This window comes from Rhinopithecus roxellana, chromosome 1 (genome assembly GCF_007565055.1).
Source record: "Rhinopithecus roxellana isolate Shanxi Qingling chromosome 1, ASM756505v1, whole genome shotgun sequence".
Classification (NCBI taxonomy): Eukaryota; Metazoa; Chordata; class Mammalia; order Primates; family Cercopithecidae; genus Rhinopithecus; species Rhinopithecus roxellana.
In genome coordinates this window covers 196,856,960-196,872,323 of record NC_044549.1, presented here as the reverse complement: position 1 = coordinate 196,872,323, position 15,364 = coordinate 196,856,960, and the positions used below count along the sequence as shown (strand labels likewise).

General features: G+C 40.4%; 1 protein-coding gene across 6 annotated transcripts in view; it reads right to left on the bottom strand.

Annotated features, from left to right (window-relative positions):
• SNRK (SNF related kinase) overlaps nucleotides 1-15,364 on the bottom strand; it is a 64,664-nt gene that overhangs the window by 4,036 nt on the left and 45,264 nt on the right. For all 6 annotated transcript variants that reach the window (XM_030935662.1, XM_030935668.1, XM_030935649.1 and 3 more), the window contains 3 exons: nucleotides 13,212-13,353; nucleotides 6,234-6,446; nucleotides 3,593-3,727 (listed from right to left, as the gene is read on the bottom strand). In XM_030935662.1, coding sequence (XP_030791522.1) covers nucleotides 3,593-3,727; nucleotides 6,234-6,446; nucleotides 13,212-13,353 — 490 coding nt within the window. The remainder of the gene's footprint in view (nucleotides 1-3,592; nucleotides 3,728-6,233; nucleotides 6,447-13,211; nucleotides 13,354-15,364) is intronic.

The following is a 15,364-nucleotide window of genomic DNA, read 5'->3' as shown; positions in this document are numbered from 1 at the left end:
CAGGGCAAAAAGCTACTCCATCTTTTCTATACAAAAGCTTTATACTACAAGATAAACATTTTTTAAAAGCCCATGGAAGCTACTGGCAAAGCAAAATCTGAACAGCACACGTTTTGTTTCTTTGGTTCTTAGATCACAACCTTTAAAGGTATATTACTACAAATAAAATTCACCTGAAATTTCTAGGGCTCCTGATTTTACCATGGGGTAAGAACTTGGCATTTATAAAATGAAATGGAAACAGTTCAATGGATCTGAATAGAAAGAAAAGTTACATGTGTAACACATATACATCATACAAAATCATATAAAAATCTCTTCTTCTCCAATTAAAAAACTCACTAGGTTAAATAAAAATGTCTGTCTTTTGAGACAGGGTCTCACTGTTATTCAGGCTGGAGTGCAAGGGCATGAATGCGGCTCACTGCAGCCTTGACCCCCGGGGATATCAAGCAATCCTCCCACCTCAGCCTCTCGAATAGCTGGGACTATAGGCGCACACCACAGTGCCAGCCTTAAATAAGTATATTTTTAAATGCCCATACAAGAGTAGCGAATAGCAAAATTCACCATTATTTAAACTTTGATTTTATCTCCTAACCTGGAGTTGCCAAAGTAACAAGAATACTGCTTGGTTCCCAGAGAAGATGAATTTTTTAAATGAGGCTCTCTAGCTGCTATTCTGAATAAACACCTCTGAATTGTCAACTATCCTCTCTCCCCAGGGGGCACAGTAATATAGTTATAATAATAAAGGCAGGAACAAAATTTTACCAGTGGCCACTGTATGTGGAATATCAACTAGACTTGCTATGTGCAAGTTTTCTTTTGTTTTGCACAGGTTCTCCTTTAATAAAATAAACGTGTCATTAAGAAAAACATTTAAATTTGAAGCTAAGAAGCAGTATTCTCTGAAGTGGTCATAACCGAACAATGGCTAACACTGTGTGGCCACGTCCTGCTTCTGGGTTAACTTCTTGATTTTCCATTCCAGAACTATCTGGCTGCAGTCTATGAGATGCCTACCCTGCTATCTGGCTCCTCCCTAGAGAGTTCCAACAGTGCTGTCCTCGGGTCTACAGGGCAGGCTGGAGGAAGAGTCTCTGGAGTCTGCAGACAGGCCCCGGACACAGTCAGTCATAAGAGTTCTCAATTAGAAATAATTCTAAATGCCTAGACCCTTCTCTCAGACCTCATGTTCTTCCATACAAATGTCCTGGGGCAGCCCTACAATTATTCATATTTTTAACAAAGTTAATGCTACTATATCTGAAACAGAATCCGTTCTAGAATTTAAGAAACCTTAAGCTACTTGACTTGACAACTCCCAAATACCACCTCACTGCTGCAGGATCCCATCTGTACCAACACCACTCCTTTCAGCTAAGCCACATCTTATACCTACATTCCTGAGATGGCATCTGGGACTTCATTCGCTAGTGGAGTCCCTGTGTTCTCGCTCAATTCCAGGTCTAGGACTCGGCCCCTGGATCCAGAACCTGCCTACCGATCTGCTTGCGAAGACACCCAGCCCAACTAGGAGGCTGGATATCAGTCTCCAGTTAACCACCCATCTCAACCAGCCTGTCACCAATTCTTCCGGACTACCCACTGGTGCACACAGCATGTATCTGTTCTCTGTGGCTGTGGCTCTCACTGGCCTGACCCTTCCTTCCAGCTAGTTGCCATTTTAAATACAGTCTCCTGACTCAGTCCAGGTTTCCACCTCCTAGGTCATTCTGACCACAAGGCATACCCAGCAATGGAACCAAGGGAGGTCCAGGGTCTTGTCAATAAAGTTACACTGACAACAAAGAGAAGGCAAGTCAGGAGACACTGCCACTGCCAGTGGGTCCTGTGCCATAGAAAAAAAGGCGCACATAGCTTCTCCACTTCAGAGTCCTCATGACAGCAAAAGGAAAACAGTTCAGAAAGCTCTAGTATTTTAAATTCTTTTAATTTTTAATTTTTATAGAGACAGGGTCTATGTTGCCCAGGCTAGTCATGAACTTCTGGGCTCAAGGGATCTTCCCGCCTTGGCCTCCCAAAGGGTTGAATCACTGTGCCTGGCCTACTATTTCTTTATAGCTAATGTTGGTCTCACATATACAATCAGCTTTAAACTGAGTTCTGGTATGTTTCACTGAACAGAAGAGTTCAAATCTAAATATTCTCTCCTCCAGAAGCCCGGTGGTAGCGCCAGTCTCGGTGCACCTGGCGAGTAGTGATGATCTGCCTTGGGGTTACTCTTTCTTGCCAGGGAGCTCGGGTCAGGACTAGGTTGACCGTAATTTCTGAGCATCAATCTCTGGTTTATCTTATCCTCAAGAATCCCCTCACTCCCTGGGTTCAGTCCTCTTCTAAGCAGACACTAGACAGTGTGCCTACTTTTTATTACAGAGGAATGCATCCAAGATATGAATAAAGTTACTAAATTCATGTTCTAGTTAAACTAGACTTCTAAATCTTTACTGTTTGGCAAGCTGGGAATGTTTTCCTCCCCCTACTCTGCCACTCCACCCAAGCAACAAAGTTCACATGGCGAGACAACTGCAAGTAACTTAAAATCGAAATGGCTTTCTTAATCTTTTACAATCATATTATTATTATTCACAATAATATTCACACACACATATATTCATAAATATTTGGAGGTACACACAGCTTTACTCAGAATCAGGAGCACTCTTCTGTTTTTGAACTACAGTTCCATGGGTTACTTTATCTGAGTACATAAAGATAAACTGAAATAAATTTCATAATGATAATGAAAAAAGTAAGCCTTTTCCATGCTTTGATTTTAAGTGGAAAGTTACTCTGGCAGAAGAAAAAGCAAAGTGGGAAGGCTGGAAGAGAGGAGGAGGAGGAGGAGAGAGGGGGTTAGAAAAGGCTTGGGGAGCAGCACGTTCTGACTTTATTGAAGATAATGGTGGTAAAATATTCCCAGCAGTGTCCGGCAAACACACAAAGCCCTGGTTCTAAGTGCTTTACATGTGTTAATTCATCATTCCTCTCCACAACCCCATGAGGTAAATAGCATGGTTACTTTTGTTTTACAGATTGGGCAGCTAAGTCATAGAGAGGTTAAGCAACCTCCCAAGGTCAAGCAGCTAAGAAATCAACTAGCTAATGAGACTATCCAATTCTGGAAATCCTGAGAGAACACTGTGGCATAGCAATACTCTATTTAATTTTAAAAATTACTTCAAATAAATGAGGGAAAATTCAGCCTTGTTCCTAGAATGAAAAACTAAAGAAAATAACAGATTAATACATGTTGGAGTTGGAAGAATTTAATGAAAATAACTAGCAAGACACTGGCGTGAGGCTGCTTCTCCAAACCTGTTTTCCTGACCATGCCAACAGACACGGCCCGTCCCCACTGAGACCAGGAGGGGATGGCATCCCTGGTGACGAGGGAACCCAGACCCTCATGTACACCCGAAGAGCCCATGTGTGGCCTCTGCAATGAGGCCATCATCACTGCTTGTACTCTCTTGCCCCAAAGAGTTAGGAAGCATTAAAAAAAAAAAAAAAGTTCGCTATTTCAAAACGTTAAACTTACTAAAATCAGTGAAGATTTTTTTCTCACCTAAACTGGGCCTTGATATTGCTCGGGCTTGCAGATCTGGTCTGTATTTCTTTCTCTTGCTTTTCTCTCAGGATCCTTTCAGCCAGCAGGAAGTACGTGGCTGTGATATGGTTATACCTGTTGGTTTCCAGGGCCCTAAGGAAAACAAGGTGAGAGCAAACGTCAGCCATATCAGGAGGTTTTTTACAAGAAGCAGAACTGATTTTTAAAAGCACACGCAAGTTAAATTCAATGGCTGGAATCTTTAAAATTATGCAAAAAATGCAAACCAGAAAAAAAATTAAACTAGTAGCTATTTAGGTCACTCAACATTCTAAAAACAACTGCATAAAAATGTTCATATTTTTATGAACATTTTTCATAAATGAGAGAAAAATCCAAAATGCCAACAGCAGCTGAGTTAGACATCAGTTTTAGGCACTTAAGATAATGAGTGCACGTATCATTCAAAATCTGGATTTGTGTGTACAGTGTTTGTTCAGGTAGCTTACTTGCTTCCACTAGAAGTATGAAATGAAGACGAAGTCTGTGTTACATGAATGTGCACTGAAGTACTAATATCAGTCAGAAAAATTAGAAAATGTTTTTATTTTCATACTCCCTCTGCATTTACTGGCAATTTAGGCACTACAGAATTATTAAAGAAATTGAAAGTATGTCACCATTAATTGCTGTGAATAAGGTCAATGTAGTCATTCATCCATTTAAAAAGTAATGCTCACTGAGTACCCAGTCTGGCTAGACACGGTGCTGGGACGCAAGGCCCAACAAGGCCCATAGATAGCCCTGCCCACTCTTTTGTAGCTGGCCTGTCACTGGATATACTGGGGCGTGCTTTGGTGGGTCCCACAAGGCCAGGAAATAACTATGGTTTTCAGAAACTTTCTGTAGTTACTGAAAATACTTACACAATGAACACTCAGGAAAGAAGCAACAGTGGACACCCATTTTTCAAAATGTGCACTGGGGTCACAACTAATGGGGGCAGGGCAGGCTGAGGCATGCGATTCCAAAGGAAGTGTCCAAGGTAAAATTCAAGGGTAGAATGACTTATTAGTTTCTTCAGCAAAGTACTGAATACAGGAGTTGGCTTGGGTTTGGAAATGTATTGTGAGACAAAGGTGTGTGTTGGAACTCAGGAGTCACCCTCAGAATGAGCAGCTTCTCACGATGTGAGCAGCAAGCACGGAGTAAGGCTAGCTGAGGGGACAGCAAGACTGGCTCGCCCAGCTATCGGGAAACCAGCAAACTGGCAAACTGGAGTCACCTCAACCATTTAAATTGTACTACCTTTTGGATTTATAACTGAATTTATATTAACTAAGTAGTTCTAGATGACACTACTGCATATATATATGTTTTAAGCTAAGAACATAAGGCCAGTTCAGAGAGATATAAACAGCCTTTTATCCACTCAAAAGTGAAAAATCATTTTCTACACATTCCAAAAGTGAGTGTCTATAGCAGAAACAGCAAGTGTCCTGTCTTTGTCACATGTTTAGGTCATTTAAGTAGCTGTGAGTCAATACTGTAAAGAATCATAATACATTTAGAAACTTATAGAAATTTGTACTTAAACCAAAATTAAGAACCTGAGTTTATTTTTATAAACCTTTCTTTCCATTAATGTAAAACACTCTAAAGTGTCCTTTATATAGACACTGCCCTTCTTGGGGATCAGAGCCTTCCAGTGGGCATGCGTGTGGCAGGAAGACACACAGCAGGGGTCTGCAGGTCCAGCCCACAGGCTTCTCTTCCCCCAAGTCAGGGAAATGGATCAAATCCCGAAAGGGCCCTCCTGATGGGAACCCCTTTTTTGCCTTCTAGGGCATACTCTCTTTCCAACATACCCAACTGTTTCGTCCAACACATTAAATAACCTTTGACCTTTAATTTGTGGAAATATTCCTTATTTTTACAGTCAGGACCTCTTACAGATTTTAATCATTATCAGAATTAAGAAAATGCATTTTTTCTCTGTATTATCTTTGATTCCAAACTGTTTATTAAAAACTGGCTTTGGTTTTAAAGGATGTAATTAACAACTTGTATAACCTGCAGACTCCAGGTGGCTGCAGCAGGGTCTCTCAAGGGCCAGACAATAAATATTTCAGGCTTTGTGGGCCATGTGGTCTCTCCCACAACCACTCTGCCATTGTAGCACAATGCAACCATTGACAATACTTAAATGAATGGGCATGGCTGTGGCCCAATAAAACTTCACTTATAAAAATGTGTGGCCGGCACCATTTACCACCTCCTGATTTAGAGGACTCTAGGCATGTGGTACTCTTCTCCCTACTCACTGTGGGGACCAGAAGGAGACAGAGGAATGAGAATAGTGCTACAGATAAGGTATATACTGGGATACAAAACAAGCTGTTTCATTCCACCCCTACAGAAAGGGAAAAAGGTCACAGCACTCACTGACACCACCCAGCAATGGCTTACTTGTTCACTAGCATAAAACCAAAACACCAAAAAAACCCTGTGTCAGACCCTGGGCCAAGAACTTTAGAGATAAATGACACAACTCTTGCCACCTATTACACAGGTGTCCAAAGGCTGTGTGTTAAGTAAAGAGAGCCCATTCCAAGAATCCTAAACCTGTGGCCCCCTGTACTGACAGGCATTGACGTACTCTACAATGGCGTCTCGATCCGCTATGTCCCCAAGCACCATGCGCTGAATTATGCTGTTGTGCTCCTCTTCCGAGAGATTTTTGTATGACACAAGGGGAATGTTATACTTTGTGGCTGGTGAAGGGTCCACTCCCTGAAGCCAAGGATGATTTTCAATCTCTTCTAAAGAAGCCCTTCTCTTGGGATCTCTCTGTAGCATCCGTGTGATCAGGCTGGAAAGGAAGGTAAGTCCACTGTTAAAGCAAACTGCTTGCAAGGATTAGTAATGATGGATCATTTTATTAATAAAAATGATTTCCTATACCATCAATTAAATTAGGTGCACTAGTGGTGGCAGTGGGGCAGATGGGAATAATAAAAATTTAGTACCACTGTAGTCATAAAATAAAAAATCACAACCTCCGGGTATACTGATAAGCCAAATGCATAAATAAGAGCTCCCTATCATCTAGAATTAACTATAGGTATCAACATCTGTTCTTGAATTAACTGCTGGCTTAGTGACATACCAGAATCAAATTCAATGATCAGCAATGACATACAGAATAGAGTACACAAGCCCACTTCTGCTTCAGAAAAAAAATGAATGATGCTTCTGATGAAGACAACTAAAATACTACGTGATTTTTTTTGTTTTTTATTTTTTTTTGAAACAGAGTCTCACTCCGTTACCAGGTTGGAGTGCGGTGGCGCGACCTCGGCTCACTGCAACCTCTAACTCCTGGGTTCAAGCAATCCTCCTGCCTCAGCCTCCCAAGTAGCTGGGACTACAGGAATGAGCCACCACACCCAGCTAAGTTTTGTATTTTTGGTAGAGACGGGTTTCACTATGGTGGCCAGGATGCTCTCGATCTCTTGACCTAGTGATCCGCCTGCCTCAGCCTCCCAAAGTGCTGGAATTACGGGCGTGAGCCACCGTGCCTGGCCCATGTCATGTATTTTTAGGAAAATATTTTATTTAAAGGCACCATTTTGGCAGAATAAATAAGTAACACTCAGCAACTAAAAATGAAGTAAAAGCAGAACCCTTATGAAGTGAATGACATCTGCTTCAGCTTTACAGGCTATGTTGGGTGCATATAACAGAATATAATGTGTAAGGCCTACTGAAGGTAGACAGTACAACTAGAGTCCTTGCAAAGAGCTAGGACTCCAGCTTTGATGTGAGGGTAAATGAAAAATGAGAAACAACTTAGAACTTCTTACTACAAGCCGGTCCTCACACAAGTCTGTGTTCCAAACTATTGATATCTGTGTGGTACACAGAAGTTAATTTATAGTGCTTTCAGCTGGAAGCACTCCTGCGCAACTAGTAAAGTAAATATACAGACCCCTCCTGTAGGAATGTAACTGAAAACCAGCCTCAAATAATTCTCCAAATAATATTACAAAGAATATCAGTCAAAACCACAAAAGAAACAAGTTACCAATAGCAAGACCTCGGAAACAAGCAAACTCAGAATGCAAATACTTCAGATACTGAAATTTTCAGATGTAAAATGTAACTGTGTTAAGTATGTTTAAGACATGAAAGAGAATCTTGAAAATAATATAGCCAGTGAACTAAAGATGATACTTTATACTATAAATAAAGCTACTATACATAAAATTACTAGGCAGTGGAGAAAAAACTAAATAGGGCTTCTAAAATGAAAAATAATCACTATAACTAAAAACAAAATCAACAAACAAAATTTAAAAATTAGACACAGAATCAATGTAAGATAAAATTAAGGAAATAACTGTATCAACAGACTGAGATAGGTGGTGGGCACCTGTATGTAGTCCCAGCTACTCGGGAGGCTGAGGCAGGAGAATGGCGTGAACCTGGGAGGCGGAGCTTGCAGCGAGCTGAGATCGCACCACTGCACTCCAGTCAGGGCAACAAGTGAGACTCCGTCTCAAAAAAAACCAAAACAAAAACAAAAATAAACAAAAAAATGTGTATCTGTGTTAAAACAGGTAGAAAAATCACTAAAATAACAGACTATAACTTCCTAGCTAATTCAGGGAGAAAGTCAAACGAGGGGAAAAAGAAAAACTTTGGCAGGGCATGGTAGCTCATGTCTATAATCCCAGCACTTTGGGAGGCAGAGGCTGGAGGATCTCTTGAGACCAGGAGTTCGAGAACAGCCTGGGCAACATAGTGAGACCCAGTCTCTACAAAAAGTTTAAAAATTAGCCAGGCATGGTGGCAAGCACCTGTAGTCCCAGCTACTCAGGAGGCTGAGGCAGGACAACCACTTGAGCCCAGAAATTGAAGGCTGCAGTGAGCGATGTATGATTGTACCACTGTATTCCAGCCTGGGCAATAAAGCAAGACCCTAAGAAAAGAAAGAGGGAGGGAGGGAGGACAGAGAGAGAGCAAGGGAGGGAGAAGCAAGAGAGAGGATGGAGGGAGGGGAAGGAGGAGAGGAAAGGGAAGAAGGGAGGGAAGGAGAGGGGAGGAAAGAGAGGGCAGAGGGAGGGGGAGGGGAAGGGAGGGAGGAAGGAAGGAAGGGGAGGGAGACAGGGAAGAAAGAAAGAAAAAGAGAAAGAAGGAGGTGAAAGGGAAAGGAAAGGAATCCTCCATCAACTCCAAAGAAGAACGGGGTAAAAAGAAAAAACAGGCCGGGCGTGGTGGCTCACGCCCGTAACCCCAGCACTTTGGGAGGCTGAGACGGGCGGATCACAAAGTCAGGAGATCGAGACCATCCTGGCTAACACGGTGAAATCCCGTCTCTACTAAAACTACAAAAATTAGCCAGGCGCAGTGGCAGGCACCTGTAGTCCCAGCTACACGGGAGGCTGAGGCAGGAGAATGGCATGAACCCAGGAGGTGGAGCTTGCAGTGAGTGGAGATCGCCCCACTGCACTCTAGCCTGAGGAACAGAGCGAGACTCCGTCTCAAAAAAAAAAGAAAAAGAAAAAGAAAAAAACAAGTAGGACAAACATAAAACATATAAAAAGATGGCATAAATAGATCTACATCTATCAGTGACTACAATAAATGTAAATGGAATAAACTCTCCATTTAAAACACAAAAATGATCAGATGGGATTAAAGAAAAACTTGGCTCCAGTCTGTTAAAAAAAGATGTATTTAAAACCAGAACAATGGAAAGTTTAAAGTAAGAAAAGAAAGAAAAATTATACAGTACACAAATAGTAACCAACAGAAGACTGGTGTGGCTAGGGCCATTACCTCACTGATACAAATTGATAGAATGGGAAGATAAGACAGTTTTCAACTTGTTTGCACCTAATAACATTACCTCAAAACAAAGCAAAAACTGACAGAGCTCCAAGAATAAAACATATCCACCATCACAGTGGAAGAATATCTTGGTAACTGATCAACTAGGAGAAAAAAAAACTCAGAAAGGATGCAAATAATTTTGAACAGCATAATCAAAAAGCTTGATCTTATGAATTTATACAGAACTCCAAAATTGGAAAATATACACTATTTTCCAGAACAAAAAGATCTTATGCTAGGCCATAAGCAAGCCTCAGCAATTTGAAAAACCAAAAAAAACAAAAACAACACTGGTACCATAGAGGCTATTATTCTTGGACCATAACACAGTTAAGGTAGAAATCAATAAAAAGCTAATTAGAAAAATGCCATAGATTTGGAAATGTAAAACACCCCTGTAAAAAACTCACACATGAAATAAATCAACACAAACTAGAAAATACTTATTAGAACTGAATAATAGCAAAAGGACTATAAATCAAAACCAGTGGGATGCAGCTAACATGGTATCAGAAGGCAATTTATAGCCTTAAATTATTACAACAGAAAAGGGAAATTTGTGAGCTAAGTATCTGACAACAGAAAGAAAAAGAACAGAATTAGCCCATGGAAGTGAGTGGCATGAAATACTATAGACAAGAGAAAAGAAAATTAAGAAAACATAAAACAAAAATTATAATTGTTAATAAAAGCAAAAGGTAGTTCTTAGAAAAAGACTAATAAAATAATAGACTTCTTGCAAAACTGATCAAGACAAAAAAGCACAAATTATCACTATTGAAATAAAAAAGGACAATATATCCACACTTCTTATAGACTTAAAAAATACAACTAAAAGATACTATAGGCTGGGCATAGTGGCTCACGCCTGCAATCCCAGCACTTTGGGAGGTCGAGGTGGGCGGATCATGAGGTTGAGAGATCGAGACCATCCTGACCAACATGGTGAAACACTGTCTCTACTAAAAATACAAAAATTAGCTGGGCATGGTGGTGCACACCTCTAGTCCCAGCTAACTGGGAGGCTGATGCAGGAGAATCGCTTGAACCCAGGAGGTGGAAGCTGCAGTGAGCTGAGACTGTGCCACTGCACTCTAGCCTGGTGACAGTTCTAGACTCCATCTCAAAAAAATAAAAAAGATAAATACTTGAGGTTAATACATTTGAAAAATTAGATAAAACAGACATGTCCCTTAAAAAACACAGGTTAGCAAAACTGATACAGAAAAAAAGTTTAAAAACCTAAATAGTCCCAATAATTTTTTTTTTTTTTTTGAGACAGGGTCTTATTCTGTCACCCAGACTGGAGTGCAGTGGCGCAATCACAGCTAACTGCGTCCTCGACCTTCTGGGCCCATGCCATCCTCCCACCTCAGCCTCTCCAGCAGCTGGGACCACAGGCATGGGCCACCATAAATGGCTGATTTTTCTTTTTTTGTTTGTTTGTTTAGTAGAGACAGGGTCTCCCTGTGTTTCCCAGGCTGGTCTTGAACTCCTGGGCACAAATGATCCTTCCATCTTGGCCTCCCAAAATGCTGGGATTACAGGCGTGAGCCACCATGCCTGGCCCCAATAATAATAATAATTTTTTTTTTTTTTGAGACGGAGTCTCGCTCTGTCACCCAGGCTGGAGTGCAGTGGTGCGGTCTGGGCTCACTGCCAGCTCTGCCTCCGGGGTTCACGCCATTCTCCTGCCTCAGCCTCCCGAGTAGCTGGGACTACAGGTGCCCCGCCACCACGCCCGGCTAATTTTTTGTATTTTTAGTAGAGACGGGGTTTCACCGTGTTAGCCAGGATGGTCTTGATCTCCTGACCTAGTGATCCGCCCGCCTCCCAAAGTGCTGGGATTACAGGCGTGAGCCACTGTGCCCGGCCAATAATTATTATTATTATTTTTTTTGAGACAGAGTCTTGCTCTGTCACCCAGGCTGGAGTGCAGTGGCATGATCTCAGCTCACTGCAACCGCCACCTCCCGGGTTCAAGTGATTCTCCTGCCTCAGCCTTCTGAGTAGCTGGGATTACAGGCGCATGCCACCACACTCAGCTAATTTTCGTATTTTTAGTAGAAACAGGGTTTCACCATGTTGGTCAGGCTGGTCTCGAACTCCTGATCTTGTGATCTGCTTGTCTCGGCTTCAAAAAGTGCTGGGATTACAGATGTGAGCCACTGCACCCAGCCCCAATAAGTATTAAAAATAATTCTTCTAGGAGGGAAACACAGACAGCTACTAGACACTAGGAACTGTTCTACTTCTTAAGCTAGATAATGGGGTACATAGGTACTCATTTTACTACATATACACTGTATACTTATTTGAATGATATATATATATCAATATAAAAATAAGCTTTTTCAGTAGAAGCTGTGGAAATACTCCTTGAATTATAACATGAATCACAAACATTCAACATGCAGACAACGTATGCCCCCAGACAGCTGCCCTGCTTCCTGGGGTACAGAATAGTTAACAGTAAGGTCATAAAAATAATCATCATCAATATTCATAGTTTCCTATGTGCTAAGGACCGAGCTAAGAGCTTTACACAAATTAATTCATTTAATTTTCACAATAACCCTATATGGTAGTTTCTACCACTCTAACATCATTAGTAAATGGAGAAGTCAATATCTGAATCCAGAGTTTGAATACCTAAGGTCTTTTTTTTTTTTTTTTGAGACGGAGTCTCACTCTGTCACCCAGGCTGGAGTGCAATGGCGCAATCTTGGCTCACTGCAAGCTCCACCTCCTAGGTTCATGCCATTCTCCTGCTTCAGCCTCCCAAGTAGCTGGGACCACAGGCACCGGCCTCCACGCCCAGCTAATTTTTTGTATTTTTAGTAGAGACAGGGTTTCACCGTGTTAGCCAGGATGGTCTCGATCTCCTGACCTCGTGATCCACCCGCCTCAGCCTTGAATACCTAAGTTCTTAAACATCCACCTGAGATGGGGCTTCACTTAGAGAAAAAAATTCCTCAAGCAATCAGATTTCCTTCTTACCAGTTGATAGGAGAAACTCAAAACTTTCCACAGCAAAGTCCTCTAAGTAGTGGCTATAACCTCAGCTGAGGTCATTAAAAAAATGTCACTTACAATGTCAATGAAATACTGAACTTCCAACAGTTCTATTCCATTACTGTATTTCTCACTACACATTATCATAGTACTATGCACTAATTTAAATTCCAAATAATCGAGTATACTTTTTGTTGTTGGCTTCCCATAGTCGCATAAACCTAAACAGCTTTAGTCAATTGGCAGGAGGCGTGTGTGAAGAAAATTATGAGACGTACTATGTAAACCCTAAAATAGTGTGTTGATGGTCTATTCAGGAAAGAAAATGCCCTAACTCTTCTCTGGAACTTAAAACAATTCCAGGTGATCTTGCTTTTTGCTCATGCAGAGGAAGGTAGTTCCCATGGTATTTCTTCACTTCAAGTGAAATAACCACCACTCCCGAAGGCTGAAGAGGCATGCAATATTATTTCTTGAATAAGAAATAGATGAATACATTTTGTACTCTAATATTAAATTTCAGATCATATTCAGGGGTTAACTACCCGCCCCCCCCACCAAACACTCTTAACAACAGTAGAAATACTAAATTCAAAAATTAAAATGAACCCAGATGCTTGAATGTTTGAAGTCCTCTCACATTTTCTTGACATGTTAATGGAATTAAAACTTTTGGTTTTAATCTGAGTCCTTAAGGTTTCCACATACTTTTTTTTTTACTTACTCTTTACACTCTTTAGACACATGGGATGGTACTGTATATTTGCAATCCATGATCATTGTCAGTGTTTCACTGTCATTGGCTTCTTGAAAGGGTGGCTGCCCACACACCAACATGAAAAGGATCACTCCCAGACTCCAAATATCTATAAATCAAAGACATACTTTTAAATACTGGACTAATTAGAAAACCAAAAACATTAAAAGTGGGCTAACAATAATATTTTATCTTGAGCAGTCAAAAGCATTTATATCTCAAAGTACAAACATCCATGAAGGAAAAGAAGCCCCAATAGGGCAGGAAAGGCGTCTGTCTTCTTCACTGTTTTTATAGTAAGTGCTAGTAAACAGTGAGCGGTCAATGAATGTTCAATGAAGAGATAAACTAATGTCTTTGTTAATATAGCAATAACATCAACTGGAAAGTATCTGTCCAGGTGCCCAAGCCAACAGACAACACACTGCTGTTTCTCCCATTAGAATATATACCAGAAATAAAACTAATATATTAATACTCTGAGATCTGAAAAGAATTTTGCCTAAGGTCACAATTATCTCAAGTTGTTCTTTACCTCAATGCTAGTGAAGTAACCAGGTGAAGTAACTCATGTCATTTTATAGGCAAGAAAATTAAAGCTCAAGGAGGAAAGAAACATGGCCATCAATATAGTCAATCAGGAAAAAGACTGGTTATGTATTACGCCAGAGGATGAAACTAGGACCAAAGGTATAAGTAACCAAGAGGCACACTTCAGCTTGAAAATGGGGAACTACTCAATGGAGCCGTTACAATACCAGAAAAGGCAGTGAGTTATCCATCACTAAAAGTATTCCAGCAAAGGCGGGGCAAACATCTGTCTAAAATTCTGCATAAGGCATTTCTGCACCAATGGTAAGGCTGGACTACCTGACATCTAAGGACCTCTCAACTCTAGCATTAGACTAACTCTGACAGTAAGAAACAACTCCTTACCTCTTTCATCATTAAATAAAAAGCAAACCCATCAATCATATGGGAAAATGATCTTTTGTTCAGATGAAAAAAAATTTTGAAGATGAAAAGGACTTAGGAAAGGCATCACAAATCATTTATTCATTCCAGAAACTAAAGAACAGACATGATAATATAAACATTCACATAATTAAGAAACCAATCCAAGAAGTATTCTAGACCACAAAAGGCTTAAAAGAGAATGGAAGGGCAGACCACACGGCCTTTGTCATCACATCTGTTAACATTCAACTGCTGTTTCCATTTAAACTTAAAACACCCAAAATAATGTAGGTTCCATGTTATTTCCCAAGATAATTAAAACTTAATATCTTTTCCTTGGTTCAAACTAAACAAAGACTGGCCACAAAGGCAGAAACTCAAAAGTTACACACAATGTGATTTTTCTATATGTACAATAAATTTTACTAAGGATACTCCGATGGAAACTAATGATCAGATGAAAAAAACAGACTGAAATTAAACATTTACATAAATGAAGATGAAAGGGAACTGTGGATCATTCAGTTCAAACCCTTGGCTCTGCAGTGTCCCTAAGAGGTCTGACATTGCTTTTTGAATGCATGCATTATCTGTCCCCGGACAGCAAGCTCACTCAGGAGTCCACTCTACTCACTTTCATTTCTTTGCCTTGACTTTGGAATCCAGAGAGCCATTCCCATTCAAAAATCAAACATATCTTAATAATGGTGACTAGTCACATCTATTCTTTAAATAGCCAGTGAAAAGAATCCATAACCCCAGTCCTAGCAGTACCTTAAGATTTTTTTTAAAGGACATTTATACAGTTGATGTTTAACTTAAATCCTCCTCTTTGTACCACTTGAACCTGCTATTTTGGGTCACTTGTCCCAACTCCCAAGCCACCACTGTGAACAAGTGGCAATTACAATTATTCTCCCTTTATTGCAATGTGTCCTTCATTTACAAAAAGTTATGTTGTAGAAATTCACTGTAAAGTAAATCCCACCTTTCCAACTATGTCCATTATACAAGGAGGGTAACCTACCAAGTTTAAAAAAATAATATATACTTGGCTATCCCTCCACAGCAAAATAGGGGATGATTTTAAATGGCTTACAATGAAAATACATAAACAATAAAAATCCAGGTAGTTAAAAACTTTTTCTTCTATTGTTCAAATA